We start from the raw sequence: 16,454 nt of genomic DNA on the forward strand, positions 1-16,454 counted from the left end.
AGTTAACTAATGATCAGAAATGCCACGGGCACCAACTATTTTAATGAACCAGCTTGATTTGGTCATAACCAATATGTCAGCAATTTTTAATTTTTAATTTTATGCTACTTGGCAATTTCTTTTCGAATAGAAATACCAAAGTGGAAGGACCGCTGAAGGTGAAGACACCTGGTGTTTAGATGAGGCCGATTTTGCATAAGAAATACAAAGCAGGATTTCCCTCAGTTGCAGAATATACATACAAATTAAAATTAAAATTTATGTGAAGAAGACACACCCAAATCAAATTCATCCTATTTGGAGTTGATACATCATTAAATAAGTGGATATCAGCACATAACTTATTTCAACTGCTCTCCATGTAAAGAACAAATCACCACACTAAACCCTTCCTTCTCTTAAAGGTGTCAACTCGGTCAGTGCTCATCCGAGACTTTTCAGGCTTGTTTGGCTTTTTAGACTTCTCAAGTCGACTATCTAAGCTGTTTCTAGAAACTTCCGGAAGATCAGAACCCAATTCGGATGAATCTGAAGTGCCGGTTTCAGGTGGTTTGCATTCGTCAGAATCTACTGTACTTGTTTTAGAACCATTTGTGGCTGATTTTGACCTGCCAAGGCTATGTACAAATTTCTTTAGATGTTTAATGAATTCTGGGTAAAGCTCAAGATTGCAATGTCCACCTCCACTAAGCCATAAAGGTTCATACTTTTCCTTGCAAAGCACCCAAAGTTGCTTCCCATGAGACGAATCTACAACCTCATCTGCTGTCCCCTGGACAAGTAACATTTTAGTTTATCACTACTTTCCACAAAACATGTGGCAAATTCTAGTATGAGAGGAGATGGAAAGGAAATGTGACCTGGTGGCTACACTCTCCTTATCCCAACCAGGTGATCATAATTAGAATCTCACATAAAATGCAATCCTCACACCACTCCTGAATAGGTTTTTTTCCTAAACTAAGTTAACTTATCTCACTCGTGGATAGATGCTGCATGAATCACGCTTTTATCAATTCTTACCCGTGCCCAGTTTGATTTGAAACTTCGAAGTTATAAGCAGACGTATGTTTCAACTTAGGATGTGATCATGGCTCAGATTTGACACTTAAAATTCCTTACAATTCAATGGAAGAACTTAATCTGTGATGAACGTATTCGATCAATAGTTATAGTCCACATGCTATGTAATATGTTGAAATTCAATTAAAGAGTTCTTTGATGCCAATATCTCTGAAGTTCTAAATCATGCTAAAGAAATTCATGTGGTTATGTTTCGAACTATGCCTTCAGATATGTGTGTGCAGAAAACTGAGGGAGAGGAGATACACTTACATGTATAACCAGGACAGGACAGTTCACCATTGCCATTTTGTCGATATTCTGGAAAAACATAAAAAGCAATATAAGCCCATTTGCAGGATGAAAGAAGCAGGCAGTGCAGAATCACTGGTACGAAACTACCTTGTAAATATCAAACCAGTATGTCCGCTTGACAGGGTACAAAACCCTCAGCCCAGACAAAATAGGACTGTGTAACACCACACCTCTCAAGGTTGGTAAACGTGATGCAAGATCAACAGTTGGGCCACTACCAACAGACTGGCCATATAATATTAGTTGCTCATCTTTGACCCCATATTTCTCCTTGAGGCATTTATAAGCTGCATCAATGTCGGCATATGTATTATATTCAGTTGCCTGTTTCAAGAGGAAAGGGTGACTATTACATTATTACACATGTTACAGAACAAAAACCTTAACAGCTATTAAATTTATCCAATGACGTATTGAATAATTCAAACAAATTAATCCGGCAAGCAATAGACATCAATGATTGAGTTATCAAATCCACATTTCGTGCATCCCTTGTAATATTGTCTATAGCAAAAAGGTATCAAAAATATATGCGGATGCATCGAGCAACAGTCCATTTTTCTCCTCGAAAATCAACAACCAAACACAATGATTTTGACATGCTAAAGAAACTCCAATCTTAAGTTTCTAAAATCACAGTCCTCAAATAATGCATCTATACTCACATTCTCTACAATTAAGTGCCCAGAAATAAGATTTCAACAAAATTTATTGTTTCAATTTAAAATTTAAAATTCCCCAGTACGTGACTAAGAAGAAAAGATGTCCCCATAAGTATTCCTTTATATGTCAATCCGCAATTAAAAGTACCCATCCAAATAAAAGTATAGTAATTTCTTTGACAGCCTGAGGAGCAGCTTAATATTTTTACCAAGAAAAAAAAAAGACAATGATATCACCCCCTCACCAAAAAGAAAAAACAATGCACACACAAAGGGACAGCTGACATTATGCACTGCACGATATGGAGTCGGACAAACCATAACAAATTATAAGAAGCTAGCCATCTTATAACAGCACCATTGGGCCTAGGCATCTCACCTTTCCAGTTGACTGTCCGTAGCCAGAGTAATCATAGCTGCAAAATCCATTTAACAACTATTAAGTTAATCCAATAATAGAAACATATTATAATTAGTGCAAGAAAGAGATATTCTTAAATAATAATAAAACATTAATCAGGGCCGCCAGTATAACTGCACAGGGTGCCCCAGATTAATAAGAGCCCCAGGGTGAGGAGAAGTCTCTAGTATGCGCTCAGTGTTCTTTGGGGATACATCAAAAGTTTGTGAGAATGCTTGTTGGTTGCTATAATTATGAAAGAAATATTGTATTTGAGTTCTATAATCTCAAAGCCACTGCATGCACATGATATGTTTTATAGGAAATTGAACATCTTGTCCTGTTTGCTCTGTTTGACAAAATTATGGAGTCATTCTAAGATTGATATTCTTAATCTTCTTTCACAGATTGGATTTCAAACTGGAAGATCTTTAATCTTTGTGACAATAGAAGAAGGACTTGCCTGCTACACTATCAAAGGCAACTCTCTCTTCTTCAGCGCTTCAAGTTTCCACTGCAAGCTTCTGGATATCAAGTGTTTCATTAGTTTCTGTTTTTAATTTCGCTTTAGCTTCTATTTCTAATTTCACTTTAGCTTCTATATGTCTGGTCATTTGGTTTTTAACTCCAGTGTTTAGTGGATATGTACGTTGTATCACCTGTGTGTTCAGCAATATGAGCTAATATCTTCCAAAAATCAAAGGTAAAAATTCTGAATCTTTCTCCCTCTAGCTATTTTGATTTCATAATTTCAGTTGATTGCTTGAGTTTCACATGCGTTTTCTTTGTGTGAGTGTTAAAAAGGACTCATTATTTATCCCTGCACAGGGCCTCAAATCTCAGAGATGGAGCTGAACATAGTCCTGTTTCATTTTTAACAGAAACCTCCTATCTGTATTTTGATGTGTCTGTGGAAGTAAAAGAAACCCAACAAGAACCTTTTTCATCATGCTAGCATTTGAATTTTGAATAAAGTCTAAACCCAATTGAACCAGATACACAGCTTGAGAACTACATAGCAACAGAATGCATATTGCATGTTTCAGTCGTTTGGGATTGTTGGTGCCTATTGCATGCATGTTACTAAAGAAAAAATCAACTCGAAGTAGCTATATCTTCCTCTTCCCATTTCAACTACAGGATTGTAAGATCAATAGTGGCCTGATCAAATTTGTCAATAGCGATCAACACTAAGACTAGTTACTCTATTTATTATGAACTTTCACTTAAGATGATTAGTTACTATCTTTTTAATTTATCCAAGACAGTGGCTAAGTCTAAACAATTAATGCAGACCTCCATATTGTTGCTGGAAAACAACATACAGGAACCTAACTCTCACCAGAAACACCTCAATCTTTCTATTACCAAATCTGTCTCAAAACTTATCCATGCATGCAATTCAATTGATATATGGAATGACAGTCTCAAACAATGTAGAGACTTTCACTAATATGGATGGCAAAGTGCAAATAAGTTGCCAATCTTTGCTATCTGCCATTTGATCAAATGAAGAGTGCAGATTTTAATCTACAACCTGTATTTACCCAGCCAGGCCCAAACAGTATCTTTTGTTTAAAATAAAATAATAAAATAATAAAAAATATGGCAGCACAACCCCTCTGATTAGATTTTCTCTTCCCCCATGCTAGGAACACTGGCGACGAGATTTGATGGAGTCATCAGTGTGGCAACGGCATGGGGAACCTGGGACTAGAGCCTGAAGAACTGTAAGATGAGGAAGGTTTGGAAGATGAGGGTGAGGAAGGAGGATATATCGTATTCCTCAATGATATTGGCCTGGTGTTCCTCGCTCTTGATGGATACAAGGGCACCAACATCCAAAAATAAGATCCTATAGTAGAGAAGATATCATAAAAGATTTTCATAACCTCATAACAATCTGTGTCTACTCATTACATATCTACTATGTCTACCTATTACATCTATTTTAAACCTGTACACCATATCTGAACTCTTCTGATATGACAATACCATGCTCTCTGACTTTTCTCTACCAACTAATAAACATCTCCCAGCAGACAAAGGATTCTTAAAGGCTAGAAGACAGACAGCATTTCTAACAGCAATCTATAAGTTACTAATGCAAAATTTTGGGTTCCACTTATGAGTTTCATAACTGGCTCCACACTTGTATTCAGAGTTATCAGTAAGTGAGGACCAACCACCAATCCTGGATTTATTGCAAATTTGCAAAAAAATCACAATCCAGTTCACATTTGGAAATTCCAAACCGCTTCCTCAGCTAGAAAACTAGCTAAGGTCTTTTAAACCGCATAACGATGCTTCCGATTTTCACAGACAGCTAGATCTGAAAAACAACATTCGTCAATTACTCCATCAATAGAAGAGGATGTTTACTAAATCCAACTGCTGGCACAGAGTATGTATAAGTTACAACCATCCTTTACTGTGATGGGGTTGTGGAGAAAACTTTTCTTCACCGGAGTGGTTTTCTTTCTTTCAATAAAGTTTAGTTTCTTTTGGTTTGTCACTGTTTTGGGTCCTGGGTGGTAATTACAAGATTGTGGATTATTAAATCTACTACCTTCATTTGATCCAATGGTGGATGGAAAACATCCACAACTATAATGTACTTTGCCATCCACATTAGAGAAAGGGTAAAATAATATATGTTCATTATTATACAGCAATGTATATAATATCACGAAGCTCAACTGCTTGGCCAGACTGTTGAAATTAATTGCAGTGAATTGACATACAGTGAGTCAGATATCAGCACAATAAATGCTACATGGGCAATGGTTAACTAAATACATGTAATCAGAGATGCAAACAAAGAGATATTATGCCACAGCCCAAAAGATGCGACGTCAACATGTAATGAAAACACATGCATACAAAATTACAAATTGATATTATGTTTCCATTCAGATATTTGAGCATTTTATTGGTGAATATGAAATTCTTCTTTGTTTTTGCTCCAGAAGTTTAGATAGATAAATTTTATAGAAAACAGTGTGCATCATCATCAACCATTTCCTTCATTGTTTGCAAACTGCATGTAGACATGCATGCACAATAGCACAATACTTATAAACTCTCCTCGAAGAACCACTATTCACTACCACATAATTTGGCATAAATGTTACTCTTGCACGTGAGTTTGCACCATTTGTGATGGTAGGCATGGTACAGACTGCACACAACAGCCAAAAACATCTATTCTAGCTTTTCCACACAAAGGAGAAACATAACTATGATATAAGATTCTGAGTCCACCATTACAATTATGTTTATAGAGTTTTCTTACAAGAAAAGGTAACTTTTACACGAACAAAGAATCAAAGAATCAATCAAAAAGCAACATGAGTTTGATGGTCATTGAAAAAATTAAGCTCTGCTCACTTTATAAATAGTAAAATATCTACGGAAAACTGAAAGATGTCATGGAATTAGAAAGCAAGATATCTGGCACGATTTCAGTGTGCTAAGAATTAAGCTGTCTTTGTTTCGTGTAGAGGAAAATATATACATTTGTTTAGTAAATTTGTTGATTTTCTTTAGTTTGGTGTTGATTTGCAATTTCGCGTTTCTGGGAAATATTTGTATAAGGAAACAACTGAGACAACCAGTTTCTTAATGAATTTGCTTCCTAATATATCTTCACAATTAATAACTCTAAAAGTTTCCATTTATACAGAATAACAGGTTCCTCCAACACCACCTATAAATTAACTAAATTAACTAACACCCAATGCTCAAAAAACTTCAATCCACAAGAATTATTGCTAAACCAAATCAAAGCATTCAAATTGAACTCAAATTCAAAATCCCAGAAGCCAAATCCACCATTAAAAATATCAATAACAATAAAAAACAAAAATCACTTACTTACCCCATCAAATTAACCCGAAGGCGAGCACTCAATTCGACGAAGAGCTCGAACATCTGGCCCAAATCAGCAGCATTTCCATGGGAGTAGAGCATAGTAGCCGAGGCCTTGGGGTGCTTGACGTGTACGGCCACGATTTCATTCCCTCGGCGAGTCCTGAGCTTGATCACATCCACGTCGTCCCTTCTAGGCACCTCCGGAATGTACAGTACCCCTCCACACGACTCGTCGGGGACGACTCTGTACGACGGCGGATTCGGCGGGAAAAACGCGAACTTGGCTGCAATCGAAGAGGTCACTCCGCCCATCTTATCGTTCTCATCACAGGCGAAACCAAAATTCATAGACCCCAACCACACACCATTTGATCGATCTGACGGTCGTAAATCGACAGATATATGAGCACGACAGAAAAAAAGGACGGTGGGCCAGCGGTGGCGCGTGTAGATGGAAGTCGGTGTCCCGTGGGAATTCAAGGAAGAGAACGTGTCAAAGTTAGCCGAGGAAATCACATCATCGTATTTTGAAGTGTTTGCAATTGCTTTTGTTTTTGTTTTCCTTTTTTTTTGTGACGGCGATTTTATATGAATGTCTACTGTGTATAGCAGGAGGACGTTGAATTTGGTATAATCAAACTTTGGATAAGATAGGGGGGCGAAGTGGGGCCTACAGAAGTGGTTTCAATGGCCGATTGGGTTTAGGCTCCTTTTGAGATTGTTTTTTTTTGACAAAAAACTTGTTTCACTTTAAAGTAAAGCTGTTTGATAAAAATAAAATATCCCGATTATTTTAAAAATAATGTCCTTTTAATAACAGTTTTTAAAAGCAAGTTATAGGTTTCTTTAAAAAGCTACTTTTGAAAAAAGTAGAGATGAGCATTTAATGAATTTTTTTAGTTCCCATTCCCCATTCAACTCCACCACCACATTCACCACCTCCACAACCACCACCACCACCACATTCACCACCTCCACAACCACCACCACCACATCCTCCTCCTCCTCATCCTCTGCCATCGCCACCACAACCACCACCTCCACATCCACCACTACCTCCACAACCAACACCATCACCACCACCACGCAGGCAAGAGGGAGGTGTGCTTAGGCCTGTAAGGGCCTTGGCCCTCCCAAAATTCTGAAATAGTATATATATTGCCTTTGCATTGTACAACTTAAGACAATATATATTAAATTAATGCTTATGGCCCCCCACAATAAAGGGAAAGAGGGATTTACATTTCCCCCTCCAACTAAGACTCTTTCCTTAGCAATATGGCAAAGTTACTCCTAAATTCTACCAACATAATTAATAAAAATTAAAAGAAACAGCCAATCAAATCTTTCTTTCACAAGTATATTTAAGAAAATAGGAAATTAAAGATAATCGGTTATTTATTTATTTACAAGCTTAACACTGAGAAAGAAATCAACCTTAAACTCTAATATATTGGTCCCTCCACACATAAAATCCTGGCTCCACCACTGCACGCAGCCACCACAACCTCCACAACCACCATCCCCACCACCACCACTATCACAACCACAACCACTAACTCCACATTCATCACCACCACCACTTTCACCTCCATCTCTTTGACCATGACCTCCACTCCACCAGCACGACCACTACCACCACACGATTAGCACATAACACTTTCAACATCATCATCATGTCTATTTTAATCATTATTCACAGTTACAACAATTTTATATTGAAATTTACCAAACAGTTTTGACACTGCTTTTTGTATTAACAATACTTTTAAAATACTGTTTACCAAATATGGAGCTGCTTTACTTTACAACTAATTATTTTCAAAAGCACAGCATAAGCAATTTTTTTTAAAAAGTGATAGCAATCCCAAACTAGACCTTAATGTTGTGTGAGGTCTACTGAGTGTTTGATCATCTATATTGCTGATGTGGTGTTTGTTTTGAGAACTTGTCATTGAGTCGTGGAATCACGTGGTCTTCACGAGTGTGTTGGATGACAGAAAAAGTATACGAGGGATATTCATTGTTAGGTCTTGGGACTGGACATATGATATGTTGTTCTACTTTGTTAGACTAGAGAGAGAGAGAGAGAGAGAGAGAGAGAGTGTGTGTGTGTGTGTGTGTGTGTGTTGTGGTGGTGGGGGATGGCCCGGAGAGTAGAGGCTGAGAGGTGGGGGTGGGTCGGGATGGGGAGAGGAGATAGGAGAGAGGAGAGAGGAAAGAGAGGAGAGAAGTTGCAGTTTTTATTATTATATAGTTTTAAATTTTTAAAAATTTATTTTTTATTTAATCAATGTGGCGTCGTATCATTGGATATATAGGCCCACATGTGTGCCACATCATCAATCTAACTGGTTTTTGGACGGAACCAGACGACGGTAAGGACAACTTGTGAGCACGCTTATTAACTTTGAGGACCACAAATGACAAAAAAACAAAACAAAAAGGACTCAATCTGATAGTTTCGCAAACCTCAAGGATGTTTTGTGATAAAAAGTCAATTTTATAAGCTTTATTCCTACTCCAATAAATATTAGCCCACTCCAGAAGCATATAGCAAATAATAAACATCAATCCAAACCTATATAAATTTGATTAGAAGCAAAACTCACACTAAGGCTCTAACAACTTGAGCTATTCTAATCGTACTGATATTGGGTTACACCCACAGAGAGCAAACATCAAAACATTTCTTCTAGCCACCCAAAATGTCATATTTGAACCTTGAGAGCCTAGAGGAAATAGCTCTCCTCCTCTAAAAAATTGTACCAACTTATCTTCAATGGGTTCTTCAATCTTGGTAAGTTTTTCTTTGTTTTTTTATATTCAATTTCCTTCTAATTGTTATTGTTAAGTTCTTACAATTTAGGGTTTGGGTGAAAACTTTTGGAGATTGTTGATATATTTATATTTTATTTTTGCAACTTGAATTATTAATTAGCATATATAATCAAAGATTTTGATACACTCAAAGAGAGAAGGGTTCCACTTCACTAGGTAAGCTCTTTAAATTTTTTCTCAATCGAACATATTTTTTTGAAGTTGGACAATTTTTTTGATTTAGTATTTATTTATATTTTGTACTTCTTTATGTTATATTTGCTCGTACTGTGGCCTTGTTTGATTTATAAAATTTTATTTACATTTTTGTTTCAAGAGAAAAAAAAAGAGCTTATAATATATCTCCTTTATAAATAAAAAAATATTTAGCCTACCACTATAAAAATTCCTGGATCCTCCGTTGCTTAAATTACCATATTATTCATGTATTGGTATCAATAAGTTTGTAAAGAAAGTTGGTGCATCGTAGCATTGTTGAATATGATGTGTACTTGGAATGCAAGTTGAGGAAAAGATTCTCCCCTTGTAATAAAAATTTATTCATTAGAGAAAGTTCAAATACGTTGTTAAATCTAAGCCTTCAAATTCACCTTAAGAATCAAAGTAGAGATTACCAGAGAAGCAAACAACACACATATAAAGTGAGAATTGAAGATCTAAAACAATCAAGAAAAGAAAAATCAACAATTGGTAATATAAAGGACCCCAACAAAATGAGTACTAACTAGCAATAACATCTTCAAAGTGCAGTAGTGACCAACTCATCTACGTTAATGGGATGATTCATGTTTTTCATCAACAAGATTGGGTAAATCACTCAGCCAAACATTGTGCAAAGGAAACATTTTGTGTTTCCTCAGACGAGAACAAACTTTTCTTGAATCATTGTTTATTGGGTTGGAATATCCGAAACCAAATGTCCTCTACAAAACTTCCTCATCCACACCTTGCCCCAGAGGTATCGTGTAGTTTTGTGAAGTTGGAAAACGTAAGATCCGTGAGCTTGGGAAGCAAGATCGGTGAATAATCCCACATGAAATGCCTTATAAGAGCAGTTGTCATCTCACCTAGTAAGATGCGTTTTGGGCAATATAACATAAGCTTGAGCCCAAAAACAAAACCGTGAGGGCTTAGACCCAATTTCTTACTAGTGGGAGTGAGCTATGGCAATTTGGTATCAAAGCTAGATCCCGACCGGAAGTGTGTCAACGAGGACGCTGGGCCCCAATAAGGTGGATTGTAAAACCCGTGAGATTGGGAAGTAAGATTGGTGAACAATTCCACATCCCTCGGAGAGGGAAAGATGAATTGCCTTATAGGAGCAGTTGCCATCTCACCTAGGAAGACGTGTTATGGATTTTTACTTCTTAGTCCAAAGGTGTCCAAGTAATATGGCTATTGAGGAAATTCCAGTGAACCGCGTGGCTTATTGGATTAGGGTCATGACATTCCAAATTTCCAATAAGCATCCTAAGTTTGGGAAATGCTCTGGATAACTAGAAGAAAACGAGATAAATCATAAGGAATGCAACAGATCAAAATGTAAATTCTAATATGCAAATTCTTTTTTTTTTTTGGGTATTGATTAGTTTTTGTGTTAATTTTTTTTAGTTTTAAATATTTTAAAATACTTTTTGAATGTTAGGTTTATTTTAATTTATTTTTTCCAAACAAATGAATGTAAAATTTTTTGAATCAGAGAAGATATGATTTCATTCAATAAGATGAAATTTTAAAAAGATAAGTGTTTACAATTGAATGTTGTAGGGGCTTTTTGTTCCGACAGCTATTAATAGGCCTGGGCTGCTGTAAAGAGCAAGTGGGTGAATTGGCCCCTATGTCTGAGTTCAAGAATCCGACCCCAAGAGTGCTTCGAAAGTTTTGTGGAGCCTTAGGAAACACCTTAGGCCTTAGGAAACACCTTGGTCTCCTTCACCAACAAAACCAACAGTTGCTTATAGATAAATATATGGCTTGGCTTGAGAAACTTGTGGCATGGAAGCTAAGCATTCATGAGTTTAGCATAAAGAGAGAGAGAGAGAGAGAGAGAGAGAGAGAGAGAGAGAGAGAGAGAGAGAGAGAGAGAGAAAGAAAGAGCTTGGATTTCCTATGAGAAACAAGGGTTCAAAGTAAAAGGAGAAGGAATTTTGAGAGAATTTGTTGAGGGGAGAGAGAGAGAGAGAGAGAGAGAGAGAAAGAGCGACGAGGGAGGAGAAGTGGGTAGTTTGAGCAGTTTTTCGGCAGCTTGACGAAAGCTTTGTCAGGCTCTGGAATGGCTTGCCAGAAGAAAAGATGGGAAGAGATGGAGGAAATAAGGCTCGAAATTGAAGGGTTCCAGGGATGAGAGGTGATGTTTGCTCTCTCTGGATGTGAGTGTGTTGATGGGTAGGAGATGCCCCTTTTTATAGGCACTGGAAGCTCCTTCTTCCCAAGAAACCCTAGCTAGTTTCTCCCCCAATCTACCAAGTCTTCTCTTCCTTTGATTCATCCTCATTTTTGTGAAATCCTTCTCAGTCCAAACACACAAAGACAAGATTTTTATGAGCTCTAGAGCCTTCCATCAACTGTTCCAGTGGCCACCTCCTATCTTTGACTACTACCTCTCCTTTTTTCCTCCCCTATTTCATGGCAAAAGTTGGTATGAGAAATAAATGGGTAAGGGCGTTGGTCTGAAGGGTGCTTTTTCTTTTAGCAACCTGCGCGCACTAATACCTTTTGGTTTTTTGAATGGTCTGCCTTGAGGTTTGCCTTTGGTTGCGTGCTGGAGCCTCCCAATAGTCTATATACATGGGCAACCCTTGGCATTTGTAGTGGTTTTTGTCTCCAGCCATATACTGAAGACTTTCAAATATTTTCTTGGTCATTTGGGGCTTCCGAGGGTGATGGGTTAGTCTACTAAGGGAATGGGACAACTTCCTAAAGTGATGGACTATTTTTATTAAGGTGATGGGCCAACTTTCTAAAGTAATGGGCTATCTTTTTCTCTCTTTTATGCTTACCCACATATTTGGGCTCGAGTTTTGGGGCTCCCAAGCAGCCCAAAACTTCCATTTCTTGGCTCATCAATGGGCCTCATGAATGCTCGTTACCATCCATACCACAACCCACTCAACAAGCCCCAAGCATTTGAGTGGCTTGGGCCCACTTAAGCTTGTAGCGTGGTTAGGTGCAAAATAAGGGTTTTCTGCTTGGCATTGCATGTCGATTGACATGCTCGAATTTTATCGTTTTGAAAAGGGATATGATGCTTGACGAGATAATTAGCTTGGGCTTGTAGAGCTAGTGCATTTTATAGGCTCATTTCAATTCTTAGCACGACAGATTGCATATTTATTTGGCATGGCACGTGGATCGTAGCTCGTACGAGCGTGTATGACAAACTTTCGCGTGCTCCAAATCGGGTCTCTTCTTAAATAAGTATTGCACTGGACCGGAAATTTACTTGGGCCTGGCCCTGAATTTTTTGGGCCGCAACAAATGTATAAATAAATATCAAAAGGATTACATGGTTTTTTTTTCTTTTTCTAATTTTTAGGTGTTTAGTTTTGAATGTTTTGGACCATTGGATGGTTATGTGTTTATTTTACGAATTTTGTGGATGGGATGGTAGAAGAAAGAAGAACTTTGCAACTATATGTTTTCTCCTTCAATCTGATTTATTGTTTAATAGCAATTGTCTCATTATGTGCTTGTTGCACTGTATTTCTTACAAAGAAAATTTGTAAATAATATTTAAAAAATAAAAGAAAAAAAAGAGTGATGTGCCTCACGGCGGCAAGTTTAGAGTCAAATGTCTCACTTTAGCCCACTTTCAAAAGGAAAACAAAGAAAAAAAAAGAAGGAAAAATGGTGGGATGAGAATTAATTGGTTATCTCCCACTACTCCATTCATAAAAACAGTGGCACACTCAGTAAAGGAACGTGCGTCGTCAATTGCTACTCACCTTTCTGCCTATAAAAAGGTATGAACCAAAGGCTTAAAGGGGTGGAGGCAAAAGCAAAAGGAGAAGAACCCAAGGGCTGCCTAATTGTCAGAAAAACAAAAGGTGAAGAACAGAAGGGTTGTTTGAGTCCAAGGAGAAGCAAAGAGAAAAGCCCGCAAAAAAAAAATGATCAAAAGAAGGTTCTGTCAAGAACAGAGAGGACACAGCATAAGCGAGAACGAGTAGGGGAGATTTGTGTTAGAAAATTAAAATATTTATGTTTATTTTTTTTAATAATTGAATGGAAATTAAATTGTGGGCCCGTGACTTTAAGTATATGACTTTTACAAATTAGTATGTATCAATTAGGAACAGTCATGTTCTTAACATAGGAAAAATAAAATATTATTTATTTTGTTTGTGACTAAAATAATAATACTTTATATGAAAAGTTGCATTGTTTCATAGTAATTGAAATATTGCACTTCTTAGCTTATGGTTGTAACAAGAAAAGACACATTTGTTGATATTTTTCAGTCACATCTTTTTTGAACAGATGCCTTATTGCCTATAAATAGAGAAGGTCCTACAACATTTCATTCATCCAATTGTCATCCGACAATAGTAGTTTTAAGAGGATTCATAGCATTGTATTTTCAAAAATATAGTAAGTTAGTAAGAGAGAGTTCATACACAAGTTTGAGTTCGCTTTTCTTGGGGATTATAGTGCTACTTCTACAAGAAGTCGATCGTTCTATCCTAAGAGACATTTGCCAAGCAAATCCTAAAAGCACCTATGAGGAGATAATTTCGTCTTAAGAAGATAGAACCAAGTTCTAGACTCTATCATATGTAAATATAGCAATTATCTTTATTTTTTTACCAACAATATGTATATCAGGGAGATTTGATCAAGGAAAAGAAAGTTTTATAAATTAAAATTGGTCAATCCAAAATTCCAATATGTCAGTTAAGAAATAATTGATACAAAAGTACACCACTTTTTGTTTTCTTTTTGACACTAAAACCTTCGTTGATTTCCAAGTTCGAAATCTCTCAATAGTGCGAAACAAACAAATTCACTCCAAATAAATTTCTAACGTTTGAACTATGTCCGATTTGATTTAGCTAAGAACACGTAGAGACTTAATCCATATGCAACCACAAACCCACATCCATCCAAATTTCATACTTAACTCATATCACCACAAATTCTTTCAAGGGGTCATTCACTCCTCAAAAGTTCAATTAAATTCTCCGAAGAACTATGAGTAGCTTGATCCCTCAAAGGGGATATGTAGGCAATATGGGGTCCAACCTAGGTGCAGTTGCAAACTTAAACAAACACACAAAACCCCCAATTACATTTTATTCATGTTAGAATCAAAGGATGTTCTCTTTTAACAAGAGATTTTAGCTAAAATAATACAAATTTATTTATGTCATCGACAAGAGTGAAATTATGTCGGGTGAAGGTTCATACAAATTACTTGTCCAATTTTTGCTCAACAATGCTTAAACAATAGTCCAAGAAACATGAAATAAAGAGAAGACATTCTAAAGAATATTTAGGAGACCTTCCTCTTATAACCCTCATATCCTCAACAGTTTCTAGTCATAGAATTATCAACTAGTCATTGATAATCCATAAAGACCGGTACATACAATGTCTGCTCTATTGGGAGGATGATTGGTCTCAACTCATTTGTGTAGAGACACTAAGACAAGTATGTAGGTGCACAATGGAGAGTGATTTCACTAAACACAATCAATCAAGAGTTCTTGTATGAAAGTTTCACTTACATGTCAAACAAGAAACTTTGGGTTGCAAAATTGCAAAGTAGTCCTTAGTCTTTTTGATAGTACAATATATATAAACATGTACTGACCACATATATGCCTCATGTATTCTTGGGACCCTCTCAATTAATTCATAGAGGCAAGTATAAAATAAGGAATCTATATCCCTAATAAAGAGAGAGAATGCTCTAAGATATGATTAAAGAAAACTTTAATGAAATTGTCAAGCATGACTTAAAAAAGGAGTTCTAATATGCGAATATAAATCATATGAAAGTGAATGAATCAACATGGGCTTGACATGAATTATCCATACCATAGTAATGTGATTGAGAGTATTGAAAAAGAGAATGACTGTATTGCATTGTAATTCCAACTGAATAGATTTTTTCTATTCTATTTTGCTTGGGTAGTCATGACATACTTCTAAATGTGACTCATGGCTTATGGAAGCCCTAAGGATTAACCATAATGATCCTCACTTATAGAGAAAATTAAAAGGAAGTTTTAATTCACAATCAATTAATAAGAGTTCTAATACCCATTGTCTCGCTAATTAGAACATAATAGATTCCCACACTGTTAAACATAAGTTTTGGGAAAACATAAGGGCATGTCGTAATGGACCTTAAAATAAGATTCAGATTCTTAGGCCCATTGGGCCTTAACTTATTGGGCTTGGGACATAAGTTTGATGACAACTATTAACCAAGGAAGCCCAAAATGCCCACTCACAAGGCTAAGCAGACCAAGCATAGAGGAGTGAGTGAGTCACCTGTTTTGAGGCTCATATTTAAGGAAACTCATGTCTTCATCTCATCGTAGGGTTGTTGCATTTTTTACGAGTAGTTGAGAAGAAACTTTCCTACTCTCTCCAAGCTTAAAGTGGCCACCTTAGAGAGAGATTGCAAGCACCTTCTTCTCTCTAAGGTATGTCATCTTCTTCCCATTCGAAAGGTTTGAAAGCACGCTTCAAAGGTAACCTCCTCCATCTTCCATCAGGTTATTTTTCAAATCATGAGAATATTTATGAATTAATGGTTTTGGAATAAAAATATTAAATAGTAGACCATTGAATCGGACTACTTTTAAAATTAAATATTTAATATTTTAATGGCATGTCTTTCATTGATTTGCGAAAGAGTCATACTTCTTGTATATTAAAAATGAGAATTTTAAAACTTTTTAAATCATCACATCAATATAATTTCCTATTTATTCGAAGAGAAAGAAAAAGACATGCTAATTAGTTTTTCTTTTCTTTTCTTTTTTTTTTCTTATTGGAGATACACTAAAATATTGTTAGGCTTTTTATCTTTTAACATTTAACCATCCCTGATCATCCCTTGTTGCTTTATCATAAAGTTCATGACTTGATAGCCCAATTATGTTGTACGGCTTATGTTAATAAATTCTTGTATACTCATGGGAATCTACAGCTTGGTGTATCGACCAATTCAGTTTATGGTGCAGCTTAATATACGAGAGACCTTACTAGCATAGAATGCAAGAATTGCTTTGATGTTGCAATGAGCCAACTTCCAAATCAAAGTAATGAATTAAGTGGTGTTCGTGCTT

General features: G+C 36.5%; 1 protein-coding gene across 2 annotated transcripts; it reads right to left on the bottom strand.

The window, feature by feature from the left end:
- Positions 173–7,199, bottom strand: LOC18784238 (protein ABHD17B). 2 transcript variants are annotated; one of them, XM_020559771.1, is made up of 6 exons: positions 6,320–7,199; positions 2,419–2,455; positions 1,465–1,701; positions 1,336–1,383; positions 708–772; positions 173–617 (listed from the first exon to the last, which is right to left on the bottom strand). In XM_020559771.1, the coding sequence occupies exons 1-6, from the start codon at positions 6,658–6,660 to the stop codon at positions 374–376; spliced, it is 972 nt and encodes a 323-aa protein (XP_020415360.1). In that variant the 5' UTR covers positions 6,661–7,199; the 3' UTR covers positions 173–373. The 2 variants fall into 2 exon arrangements, with proteins under 2 accessions (XP_020415360.1, XP_007215613.1); XM_007215551.2 differs by having other exon boundaries at positions 173–772; positions 6,320–7,195.

Source organism: Prunus persica, chromosome G3, assembly GCF_000346465.2.
Source record: "Prunus persica cultivar Lovell chromosome G3, Prunus_persica_NCBIv2, whole genome shotgun sequence".
Classification (NCBI taxonomy): Eukaryota; Viridiplantae; Streptophyta; class Magnoliopsida; order Rosales; family Rosaceae; genus Prunus; species Prunus persica.